Source organism: Pyrgilauda ruficollis, unplaced genomic scaffold (assembly GCF_017590135.1).
Source record: "Pyrgilauda ruficollis isolate IOZ18807 unplaced genomic scaffold, ASM1759013v1 scaffold3, whole genome shotgun sequence".
Taxonomy (NCBI): domain Eukaryota; kingdom Metazoa; phylum Chordata; class Aves; order Passeriformes; family Passeridae; genus Pyrgilauda; species Pyrgilauda ruficollis.
The window spans coordinates 20,988,162-21,008,679 of NW_024524377.1; the positions used below are offsets into that span (position 1 = coordinate 20,988,162).

The following is a 20,518-nucleotide window of genomic DNA, read 5'->3' on the forward strand; positions in this document are numbered from 1 at the left end:
TTTTTAAACAACACATGGCAAGAGTTCCTGAGTGAAGATCCACATGTTAAAATAGTATCCAGAATTAGTTATTGGTATCAGGAAGACTTCCTCCAATATTTCCAGTCTGGAAAATCACCACTATACTTAGATCATAGTCAGCATACTAAGAATTTCTGTGCTCTAGGTACTACAGATTTTAATAGCCCGCTAGAAATCTTTTGTTGTTGTTGTTTTATCTGCTTATGTAGAATCATGCTATTCTTGATAAATTTAAGCAATTATAAAAAATGAAAAACCCTTTAAAATATGTTGGAAGTATTTTCAGTTACACATAAAAAATGTTTACATTATGAGTCCAAGAGACCTAGGGAAGTAAGGGAATTATTTTAATACTAAGCTTTCATTTCTTGAGTATATCCTCCAGATGTGTACTTACTGACTGAAACATTTTTCCTGGGAGCACATTTTCACAGAATATTTACTATGGGTTCATCAAAAACCAAATAAAATGAGTGGACAATAAAAACTGTGCTAAAAGGGAAATAAAAATTTATTTGCATATTAGGGCTGGTGGGTTTTTATCATGTATCTGTTTAGCAAAACAAACCAGTATTTCTGTAATGTTAGGCAGAGAAGAAGTAATTTTTTAACCCTGTTATAGCAAAGTGTTCACCCCTTTACCACTTGGCAATAATCCTTTCCATTACAGTCAGTTTAATCAGTTGGCTTCCACTCCAGCTAATACCTCTGAGTGATTTCATTGTGCTACCTTGGCTCTGAAGGAATGGCTGGGAATTCTTAACTTGCTTTATAAGCAAGAAACCCACAGAATTTCACTTTCAGTGATTTTGCTGAAGGTATGGGAAAGGTTAATACAGCAGTTTGAAAAAGACTGTGGTTTTCCTTGATTGGTTGAAATCTAAAATCACTCCTGTTTTTCAAGAATAAGATTTTATCTTTCGTTTACAATAATTATTGGCAAACTTAATTACTTTCTTCTTCCAAAAATAACTAATTATGCATAAAATAGGCCAATCTGCTTTTGATTTTCATTAATGAAAGAGATATCAGAAAATATGGTGCTGACACTTCCATAAAGGAAACTATGTAAAATAAATATGCTTTCACACATTGAAAATTTTGAAAGAGACGTGTTACAATCATGACTATCAGATCATCACATTCCAGTTAGAGATCAAAGGGAGATGTTGCATTTTCAGTGTTTCATAACCTGGTAGTAAGGGATAAACAAGACATAGATTGTGCATCCTTCTAGACTACACAGCTGTGCCTAGCAAAACATAAGCAACACAAAGAGCAAAAAGCTGCTCTTAGATTCAATACAGCAGAGCACGTCTCCAGTACTCTGCTTTCTCTGTATCCCCTTAACTCCTGCTGACATCAGTCAAACATTCAAAGTTAGGATTTCCTCAAACAGATGTAGCCCAGAAATATAGGCCTAATAAATCTATTTAAGCTCCTTTTCTGTTTGTACTGTCAAACAGTTGCTAGGTTGTTTTCTATACTGTGATTTCCCTTGATGTTTATGTGTTACCTGGGTCTCCTGCTGGTGCCACAAACAAATTTGCAGAACCTGCTCCAGTCCTTGGCGCTGATGTCTGAGGAATTTGTCCAGCTGCCGCCTCCTGTCCTGCAGCATCTCAAGGAGATTGTCAATCTTCAAGCAGCTGCTGTGGGCTCCTTGAATCAGCTCTGGATTTGCATTTGGCCCCTCACATTTGAATTCTTCTATGAATTGAGTTAGGTCATGGCTTTTGTTTAAAAGAGCAAATGACTTCTCCAGAAGTTCTGTAAGAACAGAATTTCATCAGGAGAAAACCCAGAGTGCTTTGTGATTCTAGGACCATATTTCAAATATTACTCAAGCATCTTTCAAACTATCTATTTGCATACATGAGCACACTGGATTTTCACGCATTACATGAACTTGAATGCTTACTTTAGAAGATATATATATGCTAAGATATTTCAATTTGGACAGCTTTAACGTAAACATACAAAGGTACGATGGTGTATACACAATCATCTATACACACATATGATGGTGTACTGAGAGTCATCAAAATGAAACTCAGAAGTGTAATTGTTTTTTCAAAACTGAGCTCTTTTTGATGGTTTCCCAACCTGTGGGAAAGCTGAAGTGGTATTTTCTACCCTGCTTCCCATGTGGGTCAATACCCTCTGCAGTTTTTCACTAATGCAACTAGTGAGGCAAAGCATCTTAAATCCCTTCTTTTCACAAAAAACACTTAGGGAAGAAGCAGAGTGAGAGGCCTCTAGTTCTCCAGTCCCCAAGGGCTAACAAGAGAGATTAGTTTCCATGAGCTCACTGCAACAAGCTTTTCCATTTTACTTCCTGCCTCCCAGAAAAGTGGTATTAATCAGAAATGTGTAATTTCAGTCCACCCAAAATTGAACACAGATAGAAATGGGTAAACAAATATAATTCATAAGTTTTCGCTTTTTAAATTCCATTTCAGAGTTCATTTGTGTAATTTTTTTTTTTTAAATTCAGGAGTGATAAGCATTTGTGATAAACTACTTATCATATACTGGTAGAGTCAATACTTGGTCAGGGTTGTATTTTCAGCCACCTTTCTTCGGAGCAGGTAGAGAGTATCCTTCTTGCAGAAAGCACTGGTTTTTATCAAATAACTCAATATCAGCTTTCAAAAATTTTATTTTACTTTAGGGCAGAATAAGAAGTCAATAAATTGCAGCCACTTTCCTCCATCTGAGGGAAGGCAAATAATTTCATCTGATGCTTACGTCTGGCAAATAATTTCATCTGATGCTTATAGTTATAGACATTTTTTCAGCAAAAAATTGCTGCCAGATACTTCAAGTTTAAATTGGTATGCAGTGAACACTTTGCTTCCATGAAGATCTGTTTGGAAGACCCAAAACCCATATTAGTGTTATCCAAGTTTGATTCTCTATTCAGCCTCCCAGGAAGAATACCTGGTGTTCAAGGTAGCTAAAACTCTTTTAGCTAGTGCTCCACTAGTGAATAATAAAGTATGATTGATATTTTGCCAAGTTTAATTTAAAAATTTGATTAAAATTACAAAGAGAGAGTCTTAAGACTTATAAAAAATGCAGAACCATATGGAATTGCAAAGGTGTCTGAAGCAGGCACACAATTAGATTAGCTCCAAAAACTTTTTTCTCTTTTTTATTTGAATGTGCCACAATATAGTAGAAAGTGCTCCACATGAAAGCTTGAATAAAGAAAAAGAATTCATGTGAAAGAAACTTTATGGGCAAAGGTATGTGCAGGAAAGTTGTTGAAGGCAAGATGCAAGGGCTAGCTTGAAACCAGGAGTTTCACATCTTTGAACAAGACTCTGAAATCTATCTCACCATTATATTTTTCCAAACACAACATTTGCGTATCTATTATAGGATTTTTTTTTAAATATGCACAGAAAAAATAAAATTATTCAATCAAGAAGTCAGCACAGAACGACATGCTATCAGGAGTGGAATTCTGTTTGTACCTTTTGTATGATGCTCTTGCTGCAGAAGAAGTTCTCTCAAGGAGTCAATATTGTCAAACTCTTGAGTATTTTTCAGGAAATCTTCAACTTGGTCAATTTTAACAGCAAACTACATTAAGGAAACAAAGGATAGGGAGAAGCATACAGTAATTTTGTTTTGCATAACTACATCATAATCTCAGTAATATTGGGAAAGTTCATGAGAATTTGTAAATTCTTGGAGAAAGGCGTTTTCAGTGACTGCCAGATACAGATGCTTTGTGGCCTCTATGCACCTTCTGAGTTGTTTTTTTTTTTCTTTCAGGTACTGATTGATTGAAGGATTTTAGTTGACACAATCTGTAATTACAGTTTGCCACTGTGTGAATCATCTTTCCCACAAAGCCTTATGCCAAATCTAATTTCTTTGAATAATACACATTATCAGGACACAATAATTAGTAGATTGTTGATCTTAGACTTCTTAAGGCAGTTAGTAATTGCTTCTGCAACTTATAGATGGCATTGGCATAATACAGAAACAAAATTATCAGGGAGAATTATTCAACTCTTCAAATTACAGGATGTGGTGACATTGATCATGAGGCTACACAGAGTGGGCAAGGGTATGGAATCCCTCTCTTCTCTGGCTCCCTATGTGTATCAGTGAATTAGGATAAGAGATAAATGGGTAAACAGGGATCGGTCTCAGGTAAAGCCCTATCAAGTTAGACTAATGTTTGCTTTATGTAATTACAGTAACTTATGGATATTTTGGTGTAAAGCTTTCAGTGACCAATCATCAGTGAAGGCGCCTGAGAATACGTTCTTTCAATGCCAAATAATTTTAATCATAAGGATTTCTTAAAGTCTACATGGCATTTTGTTCAGCTTCATCTTGCACTATTTGAAAGGTGGAAAAGGAAGGATCCCGAGGAAGGATCCCGAGAATTTAATTTTCTTTTCTGCCTCAACCTTTAGGAATACAAGGAACAATACAAAACACATTAAAATTACAATGGTCAGAGTACCTGTAAGATGAGAGCAGCTCCAAATCAACAGTTATTTGATTTAAATACAAACCTCCAGAGCATTTTCAAAGAACACTGAAGTAAGTTCCAGAAGTGCCTGTCGCTTCTCCAACATAATGATAAGGGCATCCCATGCATCCCCAAGGGTCTCTGCCATGGCATCATAAACCTGACTCTTTTCTTTGTTTTCCTCTGCAACCTTGTCTGCTTCCTGCAGCAGGTCCCACACCTTGTCTTCCAAAGCCTGAGAAGGAAATATACCAAAACAAAATAAGCATAAGAAATCTGTACACAAAATCCAAATCACTGTACTGATACCCATGTCAGAATATCTTTACAGTGGGTCTGTACAGAAGCCACAAACCTCCTACTCCTGCTTTATTTCCAGTTCCTAGTGATAGGAGTGTAGCTATTTCTGCATGTTTTATAACAAGCTTCTGAATTTCATCTGCATTTAAGAGGCAATAGTTTTCTAAAATAGTTTTCACATACAAACCGGATTTAAGACAATTTATCATGTTATCTCTAATATTTACACTGCAATGTTTTTACATCTCCATAAACACAGGTCTGTCCTCCTGGAAGTGGGAGCAGTGCAGATATTATGATTCCTCTTTAATATGTCATCATATTACACTACTGGACAGCATGAGTTTTAGAAGCTTATGAGGTAATTTACTCATAAGTTTCTGATGACTACAATGCAATCCGTATAAGAGTAGTTTGAACATAAACACATTCTCCAAAAAACCACATCTAAGTTATGTAATGTTTCAAGTTCAGCTTGCTGCATTGCTCGAGCTGGCCACCAAATAATAATGCTCCATTTTCAAAAGAATTCTTCTGTGTTTCATTCCTTTTATTAACCTCACCACAAGAAAGAAAACTGTTGGCCCATTTCCAGCTTATATTACAAATCTTTAATGCGTCAGAAAAATTGATTAACATTTGTTCTGTGTTCTTCTCAACCCCCATCTTGGGTTTTGTCATGAACATGAATTAATGAAGTGTCACTTTTTTTGTTATTAGAGGTGCTACCACATGAATATGTGATGTGAAAAGAAATTTTTGTTAGGCAATTGAAACGACCATTCATATACTACTGGATAAAAAGTTGATAACCAACTCTAAGAGAAGCCTTTATGATGTTTCCTTCTTGATGAGGCATAAAATTGTTACATGCATAACAACTCAGTAAAAGTAGTGGCATTCATTAATCATCCAACATGAGATATTAACATTCTAGAATGGCTCTGTAACGAATATAACAGGAATTAAATGAGTATATGAGCTATTGATAGTCTCTTTATTAACTCAACATCTTAATATCATTTAATGAGAAGCATTATAGTCATGACAATGCTGATATTAAAAAAAGGGGTAAAATATTCTCAGAACGTTACACCCAAACTGCTTGTCACTACAAGGTTAATTTTACCAAAATATCAGGCCCCTTTCACAGCTGTTCTGAATAGGCTGTAGAAAACCAGATGACATCTGAGGTAGTTCCATGTGGAATTTCTTGGCAAAGACTAGTGTTCAAAGAGCTGACTATTTTATATTTCGAAATAAAACTAGGTATGCTTTTATCCTAATATTACATCAGCTTCAGCATATTTAAAAGACATTTCAAATGCTAAATGTTTCCTAACTATGCAAGATGAATGCTACACAAATGGTATAGGACCCAGAAGTAGATTTTCTTCTTTTAGAAGCCTTTATTCTGAACAGGTTGTTAATTACCATTTATCCCTGACAAGTAGGCTATTTTCTAGTAATTGATTAGCTGTGAGGAATAGCTAATCCCTAAGACACAGAGAAAACTGGAATATTCTTCAAAGGTTATCAGTCATGTTTCCTACACCTTTTAAAATTCAGTTACTATGTGATGAATTCAAATCCAGCCAAAGAAAATTAGAAGGTTAAAGCAAACAAAACTGCAGCATTTGATAAAATGCAAAACTAGCGTGCATAAAGTTGCAAAAAAAAAAAAAAACACGCTATGAAACTGTTCATGTGTAGTAGTCTTTTCATGTTTAGAACTGATCAATGGAAGTTTTCAAATACAGGCTTAATTTTTTTCTTTAGCCTGGATTGCATATGGTTCACTCATTTAAAATGAGTGTGTATTTTATTGCCTTCCAATCATAGCTCCTGTAATGCTACAAAAAACCTAATATAGCATCACAAGAGTTATCATGTCTGTTTCCTCAGTAACAGAAAAAGTTACATTTTGAGAAGACAGACTAATAAAAAAAAAACCCAAAAAACAAAAAGAGAGAAACATTTTACAGGAAACTAGTCTTTGTTTGAGAAATATTTCAAATACCTAAGATGGTCAGAGTGATATTATGGTTTTATTGCCTTTAGTTTAAAATTATGGTTCCCACAACTGTCAAAGCCACTAGCTACTGTGAACTTGCAAAAAATTATCCTAAACTATGTTAGTTTCTATATACTACATATGTGAATAGTTTATTTTTAAAGTAGACTGGTACTACAGGTTTTCTACTTTTTATCTTTGAAATATAACCCTTTTATCAACACAGAGCCAAAGAATAATTTGGACAGGACTCTTCAGGTCATCTGTCTAACCCCTTCCTCTAGTTACTCAAGGACTTCGCCCATGAAGTCTTAAATATTTCTAACAATGGAAATTCCAGAACTTTTCTGCACAGCCTGTTCTAGAATGAACTCATTTTCATGGTCAAACTTTTTTCCCTAATATCCAATTGGTATTTCCTTTTTTCCAATTTGTATCTCTTGACCAAGAAGGAAACTTACTAAGAGGAAAAATGTATTTCTATCAAAAAAAGAGATTACTTACGGAAAACAGACTATTTCACTGAAACCTGAATTTTAATGAGGTTTTTATCAATTGAGTGAACTTAACAGAGCTTTCCAGTAAAGACTTATAATTATTTCAAGCACTTCTGGAATCTCATGTTTCATTCCCTGTGAACACAAAAATCTGGAAGAGCAGAGTTCTCTTTGGACTCTGAGAAGCTGGAATGAGGCTTGACAATACAAGGAATGCCTAGCATGTACTCAAAAAGGAGCTCCTGCAAACATGCAGCTCCTGTTGCTGTCAGTAAAACCATGCCAAAAAAGCGTTGCTCTGAAAACCACAGACCAATTTCACTTTCTATTAAATATCTATGATACTTCTAATTCTACCACACCAAAAGAAGAGCACTGGTGGCTTAAAGGCAGCAATGTTCTGGTTCAGATGGACTGAAGGGATACTGGGTGGGCGCAATGCCAGGCCTGCAGCAGGAATGCTCCCTGCCTGGTGATGCAGCTGCTGTGCAGCCACACCTCTCCCCCCACTCCTTCTCAGGGCACGTTTTCCTCTGATATTGCAGCAAAGACAGGAAAGTTTTCATGTAAGTTGTGTTGGATAATATAACTTTTGTATTAATTTGTTCACAGTCCATTGTTAGGGCACTGTTCTTTCTGTTAAAATAGCAAGGAATGAGAGGGGGAAATTATCTTTTGCCTTTCCTGAGTTGTTGTACACTGACTACATAACTTGGAATTTTCAGAGGTGTAAACTACCCTCCTATTCTCTTAGCACTGAGATGCTGCTAAAATTAACCTTTAGTTAGTGCTAAAATGCCGTGCTGAGATTATACAACACAGTTGTTAACTTGAAGCCCGGAAAATAGTCATAAAGCTACCTCAAGGCAAATATTATTTAGGTGGAAATTTTGTTCTTACACATATTGAATTGGATGAGTTAGCTGAACTACCACTGAAAAAAAGATATTTATTACATTTTACCTTTTTTTTTTTTCAAACCCCTTGCAAAAGTTAGCTCTGGTTTGATAAAAATGCAGCTGAACTTTGCTGCTAATTGTACTGTTGGGCACCTCAACAACTAATTGCCAATAATACAGAAAACAGTAACAAATAATTTCTTCCATAACAAAATTACTGAAAAATAATCATCTTGAAAACATTTTTGTTTGAAATAACTGAAAGGCTTATTTAAAATATATCAAGTGCAAAAATGAATGTATTGTATTAGTGCTTTTTGAAGAATCTAATTTTCTAATTTTTTCTTCTTGGCTATTAGCATATAAATTAATATTTTGCAATTTATGCTCTGTGAATTAAAGTAAATAAAATATGTAGGAGCAATCCTCAGGTTCATGAACAAAATAACAATTATGGTTTTAAACTTAAGTTTATGGGCTAGATTCTCTTCCATTTTGTGGTTGTTCTGCCACAGTCTCTCTCATGATAAAAACCAGAACTTTGGAAGCAAACCAAGAATGCCTTATTGGGAATTTTAACATTTTTATGGACACACACACGCACTCTTTTCTTTTTTTTTTTTTTTTTTCCTCACAGAGAATCCAGTGAGTTTTAATCTTGAGAGACCCAAGCACTAAGAAATCATGTTATCTCCAAGTAGGGCTTCTGTTGGAAACAGGAGAATGGCAGAGAAATGTCTATGCAAAGTGCAATCTGTATTGTTTTGCCTCCTGGAAGTTTTGTCTCAGGTTTTATAGGTTTGATTCTTCTCATTTTTCTTATTAAATTGTGAAGAATGAGACATCCAAATGTACATATACACATTTCCAGAACATATAAACCTGCTGAAAGTTAACTAAGGAACGATGAGTCAGATATTGGGAAAGAGACTTCCATGAAATCACAGAATTTGATCATTTCAACAAAACTGGTGCTGCTGATATGGTCTGATTTAGCAAAACAGAAACAGAATATAATAGCTTAGAATCAGAACCTATTAGATGAGACTACTGAAGGGAATTTTAACTGGATGTAAACATCGTATACATGTTCTCTGTTTAGTCTTAATCTTTCCTGTTCAATATTTATTCTTTCAACTCTGTTAATAATAACACATCTGTTTCCTAATCCATAAATATTTGAAGTGGGGCCCTTTTTAAAACTTGTATTCTGGGATTTTTTTAAGTAGTAGGGTGATCCCAATTGCTAAATTTAATGGAACAAATGTAATTCAGTTATGAATATGCTAGAGTACATTCTATCAAATCAAAGTATTTTGGATGTCTTTTTCCCTACAGCTCTGAAGACCACACACCAGTTTTTGTCACTATAATTCTGAACATTAAAAGAGCTTCAAAATTTTTCTAAAAATTTCGGTTTTCTCTTTCAACAAATCTATTCCAAATGCTGTTTAAAGTACCATCTGCCTTACTACATGTCAAGCTGTTTGTTTGGGCTTTTTTAACCCTGATAGCATTGCTAAGTCAAAACCAATTCCCTGAAATACTGAGCTGGATTACATTCCTTTTCCTGTAGCATCAGAAGTACTGTATGTAAACTGATCACTCTGCCAGATTTTGTCCTTACTTGCACCTGTGAATCTTCAACATATTAAGCTGACAGAAGAATTTGGCCTGAATATTTTGATTATAACTTGCAATAAATATACTGGGATAAAAACAATGAAGTTCAACAGCAAAGTGGTAATTAAAACCTGGAATGAGTTTTACAGAAGAACATGGGATAATACCAGAATGGACAATTATTCCATAAATTATCTTCTAAAAGTTGATGGGTTCATCTCTACTGATTCCAAAGATGTACTTAGTATGAATCATGTAACTCTTGCCTTAAGCAGGACTAGTTTCATGATTGAATCACTACTCATTCAAGAATTTTTACCTGACCTTCACAAAAATTTAATTTTTAATTGGGTTAGTCTAATCAGCAAAATTACCCATATCAAGTATGGGTATCTGTCAGGATTTATTTTCATTTTTTTTTACAATAATAAAAAAGAAATGGGGAAACAATTCAAACTGCCTCTTACCCATCTTCACACACTGAGGTATAATTCATTATCAAATGCTAAGTGGAAAAGAATTACTATAAACAATATTTCCAAAACTGAGAATCAATCTTAGAAAAACTTTTTACGAGTGGATTTAGTGACTTAAGACAATGTAATCACTGACAAGTGTTAACAACTTACTATAAGTCACAAATGATCATGGCTGAAAAATGCACAGCCAGGAAGAATTATAATATTGCAGTCCCTTATCACAGCTCATATTATTGAGGAAAGAGTAGTCATTTTGAACTTAATTTTTTGATGGAATATTCATTAATCAATGCTGAATTTTGCAAGGACCACAGGCATAGACCATGAAATAAGGAGTATTTGTTCCCAATGTATTTGGATGACAAGCATTCTTTAACAGTTTATGCATAATAAATTTTTCCAAGCATTCTTTAACAGTTTATGCATAATAAATTTTTCCAATCTGATTTGACTTGATAGTAAAATGTTATTTGAAATTTTGCTTACAAAAATGGGAGTTTCTTTCAAAGATAGGAATTACTCTTTTTTTTTTTTTTTCCACTCTTTAATATTTATTTTTGAAAATTAGGAGAAAAATAATCAGCTTCTTCCTGTCATCAGGGTGTAGGAACTTAGCTAATTCTCAATTGCTCAAACAGGACACAGCAGCTTGTTCCAAGAACACCCAAATGTTGCATTAGTGACAATAAGGATGAGGCACTTTGCATAAAAAAGGAAAGCAAAATCACCTCTCTCTAGCATTTGGGTATTTTGGTTGGTTTTGGGTGTTTGGTGGGTTTTTCCATAATTCTATTCTTCATACTCTTCAAAATCCACACAATGCAGTGTATTAGCTACATTCTCCATATATTGTACTGAATTCCCTCACACTCATTGGATGTTTTTAATGATTGGGTAAGCACATAGTCATTGGTATTAAATCAAATACTTGATCCCATGTTCTTTCAGATCTCAAGTTTATGCAATCCCCCCAAAAATTAAATAGAGATGTTACTGTCCATAGCTTCAAGGATGTTAGAGGAATTCATTTGTCTACATATATAAAGTCAACCTACCTTATAAAAATATTAAAACATTTCTTTTTAGGTGACTTCAGACTTCTCTCAGTGTCAAACACCTACAATTAAAATTATTCAGTTCTTTCATGCAAGCCTGTAACTCAGTGTCCAAATGCTACCATTCCTACAATCTGCTCTTTGGAATGCCAAAACCTGATTTTAGAACTGTTACTTAACTAAGATATTCCTAGACCAAGACAAGCTGTTTTAATCCTGGTGTCATTCCCAATGCAACTCACATCAATTAAGGTTCAGTTTAAATGTTTGTGGGATATGTGCTTCAGACTTACAAGAGGCTTGCTTGTGTTCACAGCTGTTGTAAAATAATCAGACTTTTCACAACACTGGACAATTAAAAAAATGAATTGACATTCCTTCATATTTAGCAGTTACTGAGGGCTATAGAATTTTTTCACTTGCTGATGTATAAAGTAGAAAAAAAATTGTGCCTTCCCTGCTGCTGTCAGAAGCATATTTTTCCTGGGAAGAAGCCTAATTTCCAGAGAATTATAGAATATCCTGAATTGGAAGGAACCGAAAAGGATCATTGAAGATCTGCTGCACTGACAAAGGCTAAATATATTTTTTCCATGTGAAGTTTAACCCAACCACCATACTGCAACAGGAGGTACAGACAGCTACATCAGCTGTTGTACTTGAACTGTGATGACTTGAGGAATTTTTTATGGTTTTATCACATCTTACCTTCAGCTTGGATAGGAGGAATTCATGATCTTGAAGTAGTTTTTTAGTCTCATCTTGATTGCTGCCAATTTCTAATATATTTGGTGTTGACTCAGCTAGCTGAAGCTTCACCCATTTTCCACACTGTAATAAGCAAACAATTTCAGCCTTCAGAAAACACAAGGTTTCCGTCATTTATTTACTCACACAGATTCTCAGCTCACACATGCTTTCCATGGTCATAGCAGCACAGGGACCATACACACAATGAAGTCACAGAGAATACAGTACAAACTTCATTTGAAACAGGTAACAAAATCCCAGACTAGTGTTATCCAGAAGGTGCTCCAATGTTGATTTTGCCCATGAAGAGTAAAATTATCACAATGAGCCAAAATTTTTCTCTGACTCATCTCCTCTTTCAGCTGAAGATGACACAGATAGTTAAGTGAATTTGGTGGGTGAGTGGGGCAGGCAGAAGTAAAAAATGTATTACAGGAGATGCAAAAAAACTATAGCCTCAGATCTTATTTCTACTGCATAGGTCCCGTGTACCTCTGTAGTGAATATATGCAACAAGAGTGGCAGCAGGGACATTTAATAAATAGCTTTTGGGACAGGGACCAAAGGATGCCGATAAGGACCGAAGTTATGATGTCACTGTGATGCCACTGTCATGGTTCCACAGCACAGAGAGGGAAAATAAATGACTTCACCATCAACCTGAGTCTCCTTGCAAGGAAATTACTCCCCTGCAACAGCAGACCACCTCACAGGAAGGATGAAAACTGACCTCAAAAAAACCTTCCCACAACTGAGGTAATTCACATAGTGAATAATCACCTGAATTAGGTGACGACTCAACTCATTGTCACCTTATTCTGTGTCACAAACAGACTCTAATGGCTGAGGCTAGCACGTTTTCCAGGTTGACCGGAGAATGAAAAATCAAACTGTCAATAAATTCCAGCTGGGGTTCATTACTAGCATCCAGATTTACTCCCAATGCTGAATTTTATGCCAACAGAAGGTGTGAATTCCAGCTCACAAAACAGGCCTTTCGGTGCTTATAAGCACAACTGTATGCATGCGAGGGCTTACTGAAACACGCAGCTGTGGATTCATGGCTTTCAAAAATAACTACTTGTTATTAAGTTTAGACTATTTTTTCCCAAAAAAATACGTCATCTCTGGAGTTTGTAGAGCCACTTATTGTGTAAAATTATTGCTGAGTACAGGTTAAAGTAACTCAAGGAAGCTTAACTGCAATCATCATGCTTTAAACACATTATTATGCCACTCTTCATTTAACTCTTTTTAAACAGAGTAAGAGGAACTCCTTCCAAGACCCAACATATTTTGACCAAACTATTTATCCTATTGGAAAAAAACTGCCGGTAACCCAAAAGCCATCAAGAGTAATTGTGAACAGAAACAAGTGTTAACTTCCAAGTCTATTAGATATTGACTAACCAAATGGCCTTGCTGTGTCATTTTATGCTAACTACTCATTTACCCAGAATATTTTAAAGCGTTAATCACGGAGTAGCAGAAAGACAAGAGCAGACATGCCAGCAGTTGCTGCCTTACCTTAAGCACAGCTATAACAATACTGGCATCCCCAGCCTGCACAGCAACTGAGCTGACTGTTGTTGTAGAAGGCTTCTGCTCCGAGCTGGCTTCATCTGACATCGTGTTTCACAATGGGACTGCATACATCAGAGCAGACTCGAGCCGTTCTCGCAGGGTCCACTGCTCATTTCAGAAAGCACCAGAGTCGCTTGGATTCATTCAGTGAAACGGCTCAGCTAACACTGATTAGTCTGCCAAAAGGAAAGAACAGGAGGTTAAAAATAGACAACTCCATTGAGTTTATCATTCTTGAGAGAGATTTGACACACCCCTAGTTTGGTAGCATTAAGCTGCCTGCTCTTTTTTGTCACCATCTGAAGTGTGAAGGGCTTCTTCCATGGACATCACCTGACATCAGTTAACCAAATTTTAAAAAGTTCTCAAATTACAACAGGTAGAAAAGAAATTATCATTGATCCTATACTGACAAACCCAATGTTACAAGGTTTCGAACATGCAACCATCAAATCTACATTTTCACATTATACCAGTAAAGAATTTTCTTGCTTACTGGCCACCAAATATATATGTTCAACATGATTCTTCTGCTGAATCGAAGTCTTTAAACAGGATGAGCATGTGTATATATATGAAATGCTAAATCAAAACAAGGGATTTTTAATCCAAAAATACTTAAAGGTATAGTGACCATAACAATCACAGAAGGAAACCAAGCACTTTGAATTCTTAAGGACTATTTTATTCCCAAGTTTAAGATAATTTACCTGCTTTTGAATTTAATCTTAAATTGTTTCCAGGGTCTTCATTTTGTTCTAAACGAGCATAAGGAAGACCTCTCTAATAGATCCTTAAACACTGCTTAAGTTTTTTATTCAGTGTGGGGAATTATTAGACACATTTAGATTATAATATTGGTTTGACATATTAATTTTATTGCCATTAGTCCAGAGCATGCCACAAGTAGCCCACACTATGGGACAGCAGCTGCTGAGTTTCCTTCCACAGAACAGCTGAGAAAGTGACACTGGTCACTCTGGAAAAACAATTCCACCCAAGAAACTACATGCATAAGTATTCACTAAGCATCTGCTTGTTTAAAAATATGCAGCATTAAATACATTTTTATATAAACTAGCTTTCTCATTACATACAAGAACATGCACACCTGCAATGGAACCAAGATCTGGAAGTAAATTCTAAAATAGTTTGGATTAGAAGAAACTTAAGGTAGTTACAGGGAATTTCCATTTATGTGTCAAGGTGGGATTTTACTTTTTGTTTGTTCATTTCTCCAATTATTAGCAGACTATATTCTCAATCTGAGCACCACCTTCAAACCATGAGTTTCAAACAGGACATGAAGAAGCCTTTTATTGTGGTTTGTGCTGAACAAAATGAGCTTGGAAAAGCGAAATTCATCCCTTGCACCAAAACACAACCATGAACCCTCAAGTTTCCAACCAAAGAACAAATATCACAGTTTCTGAAACTCTTTCTAACACCTGTAAGAGACCCAGGGACCCTGCCACTGAAATATTAGACAGATCTTCTTGGCAGAACAAAAATTTGATAATTAATCCCAACACAAAACCTGGGAGACAGAAGTCCTGCAGAAAATTTCAGGATAGAAACATAAGAGAGCCCTATTTTGGATTGAATTGAAGACAGATCAATTCTACAAAACCTGCTAAATACTCCAGCTTTCAAAAAAACATTCCAGAAGACAAGCAACTTTGGTTTTTTTTACACTGCAGGCAGGACTGCTCTTGGAGGACAAACAGCACTTGGCTGTTGGAAAAACTAATTAGGAAAACACAGGCAAACCTCTTTTTACTCCTACAAAAGGAGTTACAAACCAATTTTGGTATTATGTCCTTGAGTTTTTGTTCTCTCAGAAGAGCATTCTAAGTGTATTTTTTCATGGCACAAGTTGGGCCAATCCATCATCTCCCAGGGGTAGCCAGACATAAGAGCTCTTTTTCACTCAAGTTAAATGAGGTATCATTTTTCATAGTGCTGACAGCTGGAAATAAGGGAAAAATGCCACACTCAAGAAGTTGACTATAAGCAAATTTGGTAACAACAGAAACAAGTGATTCAGAATGTCTGATAACAAATGCACGGATATTGTATTTATTCATCTTATGCTAAGCATAGAAGGTAGAGACAGGCAGAGTAGTGGCGGAGAAAAGTTATCAAGGAATCAAAACAGTTCTTAGAACATAACCCTAGGAGGAAAAAAAGAGGATTTTGGCATTGCACAATGAGCAGTTTCAGCTGTGTCCAAGGGAGCAAAATTTAACAAGCACACCTTTCTCTGTCTTGTTTACTTATCTGTCTTTTCCTCTGAAACAAACAAAAATCCTGGTAGCAGCCAGAAAAAGGTGGGCTATTTGTGTCAGGAGAGAGAAGTATTTTCCCTTAGCTACTGCTGCGTGAAAGAAGAGAGTAAGAATGACAAGAGGAAAGGAACATTCACCAGCTGTCCACAGGAAACAACAAAACTGAACAAAGGAACAAAGGAAACAATGTCAGGAAAACAGAAAAAAAGATCGAGTCTCTCTAGTGTAAATAATGTCACGTATTATCTGAAACAACTGTACATGAAAAGGATTTGAGAGGTAAATATTATAACATTCACTTCATTTTTAACACATAGGGTGTCCAATCCACAGGTTTTCCTCATGTGCAGCAAGCAAAGTGTGCTAATCACAGTTTTGATTGTGATACATTGAAAAAGGGTCTAACTTTCTTGAAGATAAGTTTCTTTCTGTTGAGAGCTTTTAAGCTGCTGGTGCACTATTAAAATGCCTCTGAGAGGGACAAAGGTCACTCCCTGCAGCCTCAAAGCCACCAGGTGCTTCACTTGGACTGGTTTGTAAATGTAGTGGGTCTCTTTCCTTGTCCCAGACCTGGGGGAACAGGCATACACAGCAAAGAAGGGAAGGAAGCATCCCTCAGGCTTCTGGGCTTCATGAGGCTTGCAAAAAGGTGCTTCCATAAACACTGCTTCCACAGCCCCACCTGAAACAGGGACAAAGACATCAGTCCTCTCCAAGACTGTGCTTGTTGCTTCTTACTGTTCCTACGGTCTTACCTTTTCAGCAGGGACCATGTCCAGGCATCATCAGGAATGAGGGCATGAAAGCAAGCAGTCTTGCAAGTTCCCCAGGCTCATAAAACAGGCATGAGGTCACATCAAGGGTGAGCACTGAGCAAAAGGTGGTTTTTCCTCCTGGAAGAGGTCTCTTTCTTTACCCTACACTGGTTGAATAAGTTTCTAGGGTGAAAAACTGGTTGAAATTGTTACCCATTACTCCTAAAACCCCAAACCAAGAATGACAAAAACCATCCCGGCAACAGTCAGGGGACACAGGCAGGAAACCGAGGTCAGACAGTACATGGATGGCCTGTGGGGAACAGTAACTTGGAATATCATCTCTTTCTTAACACTGAAAGAAGTTTTCTTGCAGAGAGCTGCCCTGGAGAGAAGGCTGACAGAAAACAGAAGGGAACCGTGGCCCTTGCACACTTTCCTCCTTTACTGAGGGCCAGAGGGACAGCACCAACAGCAGCTGGGCACAACCCAAATTCCTGCATCCAGAGGCAGGGCAAGGACCAGCACAGGCTGCTCCACAGCCCCAGCGGGGCCCTGGGGTTGGGGAAGTCTGTCCCCCAACAAACCCAGACACGGGGGAGCAATGGGCACCCACGGGGGCCTGGCTCCCCCACAGTAGTGAGGGGTCACCGCTGCTGAGTCCTGCAGGAGCTGGGAGCAGGGCAAGAGGGAGAGAAAGGACCAGCCAGGGTTAATGACATTAGGTTCAGTAGGTTGAGCTGCAGCACAGGCAGAAGGCATTTCTGTGTCAGCTGAGAGCTCAGGAATTTAGGAAAAGGCGGCTCTAAAGCAGCCCAGGACCCTGCTGGCCCCAAAAGGAGGTTGTCCTGTCCTTGCCATGGAAAGGGAAAGCATAGGAGTCCCAGTAAAGGGCTAGGAAACAGCTGTGAGAAAGTGAAAAAGGGATAAAAGAGACAACCTGCTTTTTTCCAGCAAAAAGTTCCAAGAACACACTATAGTCTGTGTTGCCTGGAGTATTGTTTCAGCTCCAGAAAAAATAGTTCCAGATTAATTTTATTTTAAAACATCGAAGTATAGTGAAGAAATATATTCTTGTATATTCCCATTCTTCCTGTGCATCACCCCTAACAAAAACTTTTCTACTCTTTTTCCTTCATCACCTGTCCCAAATACACTTCATCCCACACTAAGAAATCAGCATGAAAAGGAAAAGCTAGCCAAAAAGCACCATCACACAAAGCAGAGAAACTGCCAATAGGAAAGTTATCCCTGTCACACTGAACATCTCTGTGAAAGAAAATAAAGCAACACTGCTAACCAAATCCAGCAGTGTATCAGAGATTAAGAAACCAGCAAACACCTTAACACTGCTAATTCAGTGCAATGGTAAGAGCAAAAATCACTATTTGTTTGCTTCCAAGGAAACAACATTTAAAAAAACCCATACAGTAAACAGACATGGGGAGCAATGACAGCTGAAACATTTCAGTCCACTGGTCATCAATTTATCATGTTCTGCTCTTTCATCCCGAAGATTTCTCTTCCCTGTATCCCTCTTTATGGATCTTAGAGAATTTCCACAAAGTTTACATGCTATTTATACCTAGAACCTGTAAATAAGAAATAGTACCTAAACCTCTAGTATTTATTGAATCATAGAAAAATCCAGCAAATTTAACTAGGGTTAAATGTCACTTCAGCCTCCACATTAATTTTAAGAAAGCTCATATAACCTTTAAATTTAGAACACCAGATTCGAAGTGTTATATAAACAAACACCATTCTAGCATCTGTAATTTAGAAAATTGTCTTCCAGTTCTTTACTAGTCTTATATACAAGATAAAGTGGTACGCAGCACATAGGGACTGCTTGCATTTTTATTCATTAGGCTTGAATTCTAGAAGAGGGTATAACTGCCCTGTTTTCAGAAATAAAGAAATAATAATAATAATAATAATAATAATAAGCTTGGCAGTAATGCACTCATCCAATCTGCTTCCTTCATATCTGGTTATCTTAGCACATGATTCAAGATGGGCAGCATAAAAAACTAAGGTGTTTGATTCTCCACATAAGAACCCCTGCAGCAAAACAAATTTCTTCCTCTGAGAATGGATTAACACATTAGTGCTTTCAGAAAGAAGTTCCTTTCCTTGTTAAAACTAATACCATGCAAAAAAAAATTTCTTCAGATTCTTTACTTGCAGATAACCTTGAGGTAGTTTCATACAACAATAAACTAGAGGAAGAGGATAAAGAGTAATTTGAGGAAAGGAAGAGAAAGAGAGGGGAACACGGGCCCCTGCAATAATTCTGAAGCCACTGGCAGCTCTGAGTGATTAACAGCTGTATCTCAAAGTCAAACTGTTTGAACAGATTTCTTCAAATTGGAAGATGTTAGTTACTTGCTATCAGATTTTTTAGCAAATTTAATTTGATTTTGCTGTCAATGACAATACACCTTTCCTCAAAGTGATAACTAAAGAAAAGACACAAGAACGAAGTGACTTGATGACTGCTCGAGTGTACATATAACGGCAAAATATAGATAGTGAAAATTTTAACTTTTGAATGGGGTAAAAAATCAAACAAAACAGAGAACAATTCACAAGTGTGAATTGCAAAGGGATCATGTCTTGTTCTCTCTCATGTTCCAGGTGAAGACATCAGCACATGTTCTTAAGTTTACTGCAGAAAGGCAGTGAGGCTCTCCAGTTTCCACAGAATCAGCTGGAGAACAGACTTACCCCATCAGCACCCCTGGAGAAGCTCAACATTTCTGTCTCACTGGGTGTTGTCCAAAACAAATGCTGCACAGCCTGTGGAGCTCTACCCTGCTGAATGCAAAAGTGAAGCCGTTCTAGCAGCTCACAGGTGGCACAGGCACGAGTCAGCCCAGCTGAAAGCTTGTCAGCAAAGACGGTGGCCCAGGGTATTCAGCTCTGTCAGGAGGGTGAAGAGACATCAGAGGGTTCATTAGTCCGTTGTTGAGGCTCCAGCAGCAGCAGCAGCAAGAGAAGAGTTTATTACACAGGATTACTATGTTCCCTTGCCCATGCATGTAAGGAAAGCCAACAGGACTTTTGTTACTGAATTCCTTGGGAGCATTTGAAATTCCTTCCTGATGTGGTGTGTTAGCACAGTGGAGTATGCACTCTGCACCAAATATAGACGTGAGACAGGCTACTCTTTCTCTCTGTAAAGAAGGAAGATTAAGATACAGATAGGTAATCTACATCGAAGCTCAGGGCAGATACAAAGTACCGCTAATAAGGTAACTTTTGGGGCACTTTGGCCCCATGCCTCTATTTTCTGTGTTTAACTTGCGTTTACATTTCAGCTGTATTAAAAGACTACTTCAGTTTAATCTTGTTCAATGTTTATACATAAATACAGATGTATGTACTAAACTTGTGAAATAAAAACGTCAGTTAAAAATCACACAGATTTTTTGTTCAGAGAGTTCAAGCAGTGTAACTGGGTTCTTCGGGCCATCTTTTAAGAGTGAAATTTGCAGCAGATGCAAAAAGATCAGTATAAGCCATTCAATTAATAGGGGACTAATTAAATAGAGACAATCATGCAAACCACACCAAAACAAAAAAACCCATATTGTTGCTTATTATAAGTAAAAATGAAACAGGCCCAATTCTAATAAAAATAAAAATTTATTCGCGACCGGGTTACAGTCCCAACAGCCAACAATCAAACTGACAGTGCAAACCCCCAGGACATAGGCTGGGTGAACCTGGATTTGGCCTCTACCGCA

At 37.0% G+C, this 20,518-nt stretch overlaps 1 protein-coding gene across 4 annotated transcripts in view; it reads right to left on the minus strand.

Moving 5' to 3' along the window:
• CCDC141 (coiled-coil domain containing 141) overlaps window positions 1–19,613 on the minus strand; it is a 62,109-nt gene extending 42,496 nt beyond the window's left edge. For 3 of the 4 annotated variants that reach the window (XM_041473267.1, XM_041473266.1, XM_041473265.1), the window contains exons 1-6: window positions 19,497–19,604; window positions 13,667–13,899; window positions 12,098–12,220; window positions 4,566–4,757; window positions 3,504–3,612; window positions 1,538–1,791 (exon numbers count right to left, since the gene is read on the minus strand). In XM_041473267.1, the coding sequence (XP_041329201.1) occupies window positions 1,538–1,791; window positions 3,504–3,612; window positions 4,566–4,757; window positions 12,098–12,220; window positions 13,667–13,768 (780 nt within the window). In that variant the 5' untranslated portion in view covers window positions 13,769–13,899; window positions 19,497–19,604. Of the gene's footprint in view, window positions 1–1,537; window positions 1,792–3,503; window positions 3,613–4,565; window positions 4,758–12,097; window positions 12,221–13,666; window positions 13,900–19,496 lie in introns of all 4 variants that reach the window. The other variant, XR_005955600.1, reaches the window with a different exon arrangement.
• Window positions 19,614–20,518: the final 905 nt, after the last annotated feature.